We start from the raw sequence: 6,000 nt of genomic DNA on the forward strand, positions 1-6,000 counted from the left end.
ATAAGTGTCAAAAACAGGGATGCCAAAAGCTTTTTTTGCTATTCAAAACGACATAAATTGCCGAATGAAAACGAATTTCCAACGAAAACGATATTCTTGGACAAAAAATCTCACGCTGATATTGGCTTGTCGTACAACTATTAACGTTTGTAAGTGCCGCGCTACGCTTGATCCAGGTTGATTCCCAAAGGACCAGAAAAAAACCATGGATGGACGATCCCTTTCCATGTACGATTGAAACTGTTTCTGTTTGTTTGAAGTTTTATTGCTTTTTGGGAGGCAGCCATGTGCGTATTCGACAGAAGCTGTCGTTTGATGCTTGATAGCACAGGTAGCTGAAATCCCTCTGGGAATTTGGAACGATTGGGAACACATGTGGAGAATGGAACGATTGGGTTTTTTCACGTACAACCTTTAAAGATATTTGAAAGTATAATTTTCATAACATCCACTGTTATACTGGTTATACTCTAATTTCCACGCAGATACCAAAAACACAAGAATTCAAGAGCAACCCTTCGTATTGAATCCCTTTCTGCACGTGTTGCATGCTCTTTCATCCATGCTTTTATCCCTACCACAAAATCCATCATTCACTCACCACTGCCTCCCTGTTCGGAGAAGTCGCTCAAGCTAATCCAGTAGGCTATGGCTATTCCCGAAACTCTTACAAGTTGTTCAATCGAAGCCTACTCTGATGATAAACATTCACGCACGTGCAACAAATATCGAAACACACTCTCCAAAATTCCGACGCCTAAACTGCAAAACCATCAAGACTACGCGTATAGCCGTGAACCGTTTCAGATGGCTGCTCGAATGCTACTAAACTGATAACAGATCCGAGTCGTTGTTTTGTTCGTGAAAACAAGCCGAACGATACACTACCCATCTCTGTTGGAAAGGTGAAAAGGCAAAAAGCTTCCTCCATTCCCAATCCCAAAGAGTAGGAAATTGGGTGATTCGTGGTGAATTTCACAAGGCAAAGCTTTCTGGTGAAATATTCGCTAACACGTGGTATTTTGCTGAACTTCCTCAAAACTACCAAACAGTCGTCCGAATTTATTTACAAACAATACTGATAAATTCCCGCAAATGCCACAATCACTAGTCCCGCCCAGAAGATCGAAGCAGCCCGAGAAACGTGTGGAATCACCACATCCGGTTTGGGACGATATCTGTCATCAAATTGTCTGGTTTGCACTATGTTTCGATACACTTTGGCGGACATCTTGGCATGGCGGGTCCGGTTTGGGCTGTCAAAATCCACGTGGAACAGCCCAAATTTTAGCCTGAAATGGATGCATCTTACATAACGAATGGTCATTTCAAATACCGACGCTGGATTCTTACGTATAACCAAAGTTCCACTCGAAGTTGTCCATTAAACTCCACGCCAGATATCCACGGACATTGCAGCCATCTTGGATCGCATCCAACGTCGCTCCGAGGTAGCCATTCAAATAATCCACGCGGCGATCGTCAACTGTTCCAATCACCGTCGCAACTCCATTCTCCGTTATCCACACTGGTGGATTACCGTATTCCAGCCGAATCCAGTTCAAGAGTTTCCGCAAACCCTCCGGTACAACCTTTATCCACGGAGCTTCCGTGGACGTCCAACTTGGATCAACGCCAATCATGATTCCAGAATCATGATCGTGCGAGGGTACTTTGTGTTCCGCCGGGTTGTTCAACCCATTCTTCTTCACCAAGGAACTGGTATAGGCGTTCAAACCCAGGAAGTCTGCCGTTCCCTTAATCCGGTACATCTCCTCTTCGCTAAAAACTGGGAGCCTAGACTGTGTAGCGCCCTGCTCCGCACTCATCAACGCTACTCGATCCTTCATAACCTGTGGATAATCTCCCACGAAGATTGGATGCGCGATCCAACCCATCTCGAACTGTAGACCCCATTCGGAGGCCTCCCGATCATCCAAAGAATCACTTTCCGGTTCCAGCCACATCCCGCCCAACGAAATTCCAATGCTACCATTCCGAAGAGACTGGTACCGCTCCCGATACAAATGCACAGCTTCCGCGTGTGCTTTCACCAAGTTATGCACGCAACGGTATTCGCTGATCCCACTATCGAACGGATCGGCGATCAGCTCACCGCTCATACAGTAATGCGCCGGTTCGTTAATCGTAGTCCACAACGGAACGCGATCACCAAAGGCAGCAAATACCACATCGGCATACTCGCTGAAGTAGCGGACAATGTCCGAGTTCATCCAGCCCCCAAGATCCTGCAGCGCCTGAGGCAAATCCATATGAAGCAACGTCACCATTGGCGTGATCCCATTCCGGAGAAGTTCGTCAATCAACCCATTGTAGTAGTTGATCCCAAGTCGGTTCAAGGAGTCCCTCTTCCCCGTTGGCAGAACTCTACTCCAAGCGATCGAAAACCGGTAGATGTCTACGCCGAGCTCCTGAACCATCTGGACATCCCGACGCCACTGGTGGTAGCTGTCGCAAGCGGTGTCACCCGTACCGCCATCTTGGATCGATCCAGGGCAGCTGTGAACTAACCGATCCCAAACGGATTCACCTTTTCCATCGGCGTTCCAGCCTCCTTCGATCTGGTAGGCCGAAGTACCGACTCCAAATCGGAAGTGGGCGGGAAATTCTGCTGTGTTGACCTTGGAGGCGAATCCTAGTAGAACGGCAACACTGAAACGGGGTTTGAAGAATTTGACTCGTATTTCGGGGAATCAGATTGTACGTTACCCACGTGAGAGGGAACATATTCACTCAAGTGGTCCGTGGAATCTAGACAATGACTGTGATCCGTTCGCTTCCAAAAGATAACAACTGCTGACCGTAGTCCGCTGTCGAATAATGATATCTTTTGAAGTACAGTTTGTTTAACAATTATTCTTTGAGCATATCAGAAGGCCGGTTCAAGAGGTACGTTATTCACCATCTCTAGATAAGACTAAGTCATCAATGGATCATTGAAGCCGACTTTTCCGCTACTCACCGCATCAAAACAAAAGCGCCACCGTATATGGACGGTAACACAGTGACAGCAGTCGAGTTACGTCAAACACACTAGGCTACGGTGGCGCTATCTGTTCATTTCATAGCGGCCGTTTTAGTTATTTTAGTGATCCATTCTACGCCATACACTTCGATTCGCTGCTGTGCTTTTCTTCAACCGTGAGAAAGTCATAGGTACACTAGCCAAACCAAATTCTCGACCTGATCAGTCCTTCCTGTCGCCTTGTACCATTCAAATTTCTTGCAAACACAATCTTTGCAAGGTTACTTTTCGGCATTCTTGCAACATGCACTGCCCACCGTATCCGTCTGGATGGCTTTGGCAACCTTTTGGATGTTGGATTCGCATCATCGGTGGATAACCCAACAAACATTTTTGTTGTATAATAGTGGAACAAACTACCCAAGTAACCACGAAGCCGTATATAAGTGCATCAGTTTTGTAATATATTTATATTTAAAATTGTGTAAATAATGCTGCATTACTTTAAACACCTCATTGAAGCAATATTAAAGTCGAAAAGGGCCCCACTAAAATTAAATTAGTGCCATATATTGCAGCACGTTGACAGCCATTGCTAAAGTGACATAAATGCATGTGCTGTACATTTGCATTTGCACATGCTTCATACGTGCAACACGAAAAACCAAAACAAAAATCTATTTTTAGCACCGCTTCGTTATCGACGGTACTACCCAAGTAACCACAAGCATTATATCATTGCACGAATTAGACTGAATATCAACATCTGCAATGCGAAATGCAGTAATTCCACACTTGTCATGCAATAATCCTTTAGATTGGCATTATCAATGTAATCATGCATTGCATTTTTCTTTGCACTAGGGTTCATTAAAAGGTGATATAAGATAATTCAATAATTCAACTCTGCAAACACTGAATAAATGCAATGTACAAACTAGCAAAGTTTGCTCTAACAATACAATTATAAAAGCTTGACTCTAATGGTAAACAAATCAAATCAAGAACATTCAACATATTTACGGTCAACTCCAAGGATGGAAATCTAGTGATCATGATCAGATTTCGAATGTGTCGCGGTCGAACGGCATCGCGCGATCATAGCAACAACGATAACATTTTGTCGTCAAGCATCATAACAAATTTCGGTCCGAGAAGAATGATTCGCTCGGCGTGTGCGGGCGCGATGCGATCGTTATCATGAAGTCGAAATGATAAATTAGTGATTTCATTCACTTTTTGAGCATTCTTGGTGATTTAACTTCCAGATATGCTTACGAACGTATCATTTCGAATCATGAATGCGGCTTACGGGTGCATAAGTGGCAAATAATGTGATGAATAAAATTTATCATGACTTGTAACATGATCCGATAACGGGTCATCACGCGATAAAGCGTGCATCAGATGCTTTAATTGTTCTGTGATACGAGCACGGTGTGAAGCCTGGAACACATAGCGTCCGTTCCGTCGAGGTTTGCGTTTTTTTGACAGTTTTCCCATGGGAAATGTGTCAAACTACTGTCACGCACACGCAAACGTATGCATTGTGTGGGGCACTTGAGGCTTCGGCATCATGCCACTGCAAGAACAAGGCTATCTTGGATTATTCGTATCCTGTATCATTTATCGCTTGAAGTGATTTTCTGCCATCCTTGGTCAACTCCATCACTATTCAACATTTCTGGTTCGACTCCCGACCAACTTTGAGCCACCGATCGACGACAGCAAAACCTTTTTGTAGATGACCTTTTCTCTTTTCTGTAGGCTGCTATCACATGCCAATAATGATGGAAATCACAATTAGCATATGAGCAGTGTGCGAAAGGTGTTTTAATCGACGTTTTAATTTTCATATTGATTAAATATCTTCTAAAATGCATTTTGTATTTATCAGTAATTTATCAGAATGTGATAAATTACTGTATTCTATTACATATGACATAGTCGTTTTGGCTTCTACTGCAATGATTGAGACAGAAGATCAGTTTCCTTTTAGTTAATGAAAAATCTGTTGTTATCACTGCAGCAGAAACGGTCCAAGGCGCCAGCGCGATGGAACTCATCTAGCGGTCTTCAACACTTCTGGTTCGACTCCCGACCCGGCGACAAAAAATAATGGTTAAAAGTAAAACAGTCATGTGTGGGGGGCATCAGTACCGTCGATAACGAAACGGTGCTAAAAATAGATTTTGTTTTGGTTTTCCGTGTTGCACGTATTAAGCATGTGCAAATGCAAATGTACAGCACATGCATTTATGTTACTTTAGCAACCCAAGTAACCACTAAGCCGTACAAATTGGCACCAAGTTGGTTCTATATCCAAATGAAGAGCAATGTTAACAGAGCTCATTAGAACTACATCCTATAATAGATCTGCTTAAAAGCCAATTTTGGCGAAATATTCGGCTGATATACGGCCAGCTTCAATCTGCGTACCGAGTCTCTGGCGAAAGAGTTGTCAAAAATGGGTCAAGAAAAAAGAAAAAAAAAGTTATATACTTTCTTTATTTTTTTCTCCGGATGTTTTCCATCGAAGTCTACTTTTCTTCGATGTTCACGGCCTGATCCAGATTCGATCTGATGTCCTCGGGGTTGTTAGTGGATGTCGTCACGTTTCCCATCTGCTCCATCGATGCACCAAGAGATCGGTTTGCTCAGAACCGTATTTAAGGAAAAGAAGGCAACAAGTTGGGACAGCATTAAAGTTTCGATCCGAATGTTCCGGAAGATCCGATGTTCGGATCTGAAATCGGGCACAATGTGGCCGCATTGGTTTTATTGAGGGTGGAGAGAGATCTGCAGGAGATGCAGCTAGGGAAGTTTGGGAGGTTGACGAGATTCCGTAACAACAGGAATCAAAATGGGGCACATCGATTAGTTTTGGTTTCGATCGTACGAAATTTCCGAGCAGATTTTATTGTCTTGCTTCGGTTCAGTTTTGTTTTGCTTGAAATCAGCTTTGATTGATATAAACGTCATGCACGCCAAGCCTTTTAACAGCACTGTCAGGC

At 43.6% G+C, this 6,000-nt stretch overlaps 2 protein-coding genes across 3 annotated transcripts in view; both read right to left on the reverse strand.

The window, feature by feature from the left end:
* Nucleotides 1-976, reverse strand: part of LOC109422167 (ras-related protein Rab-27A) — a 129,014-nt gene extending 128,038 nt beyond the window's left edge. Inside the window, exon 1 of the mRNA XM_062844303.1 lies at nucleotides 602-976. The gene's annotated coding sequence lies outside the window, so the exon portion shown is untranslated. The remainder of the gene's footprint in view (nucleotides 1-601) is intronic.
* A 13-nt stretch (nucleotides 977-989) lies between these two features.
* Nucleotides 990-2,934, reverse strand: LOC109428459 (myrosinase 1). 2 transcript variants are annotated; one of them, XM_062844298.1, is made up of 3 exons: nucleotides 2,731-2,934; nucleotides 1,354-2,673; nucleotides 990-1,292 (listed from the first exon to the last, which is right to left on the reverse strand). In XM_062844298.1, exons 2-3 carry the CDS (start codon nucleotides 2,439-2,441, stop codon nucleotides 1,067-1,069), a joined length of 1,314 nt encoding a protein of 437 aa, XP_062700282.1. In that variant the 5' UTR covers nucleotides 2,442-2,673; nucleotides 2,731-2,934; the 3' UTR covers nucleotides 990-1,066. The 2 variants fall into 2 exon arrangements, with proteins under 2 accessions (XP_062700282.1, XP_029711459.2); XM_029855599.2 differs by having other exon boundaries at nucleotides 2,735-2,910.
* Nucleotides 2,935-6,000: the final 3,066 nt, after the last annotated feature.

This window comes from Aedes albopictus, chromosome 1 (genome assembly GCF_035046485.1).
Source record: "Aedes albopictus strain Foshan chromosome 1, AalbF5, whole genome shotgun sequence".
In the NCBI taxonomy this organism is placed as follows: Eukaryota; Metazoa; Arthropoda; class Insecta; order Diptera; family Culicidae; genus Aedes; species Aedes albopictus.

Excerpts from the sequence above, each read along its gene's own strand:
- LOC109428459 (XM_029855599.2), bottom strand. Across the intron at positions 1,293-1,353 it reads GAGTGGAACTTTGGTTATAC|GCTAAAATTTGGGCTGTTCC; the intron begins GTAAGAATCCAG and ends CATCCATTTCAG.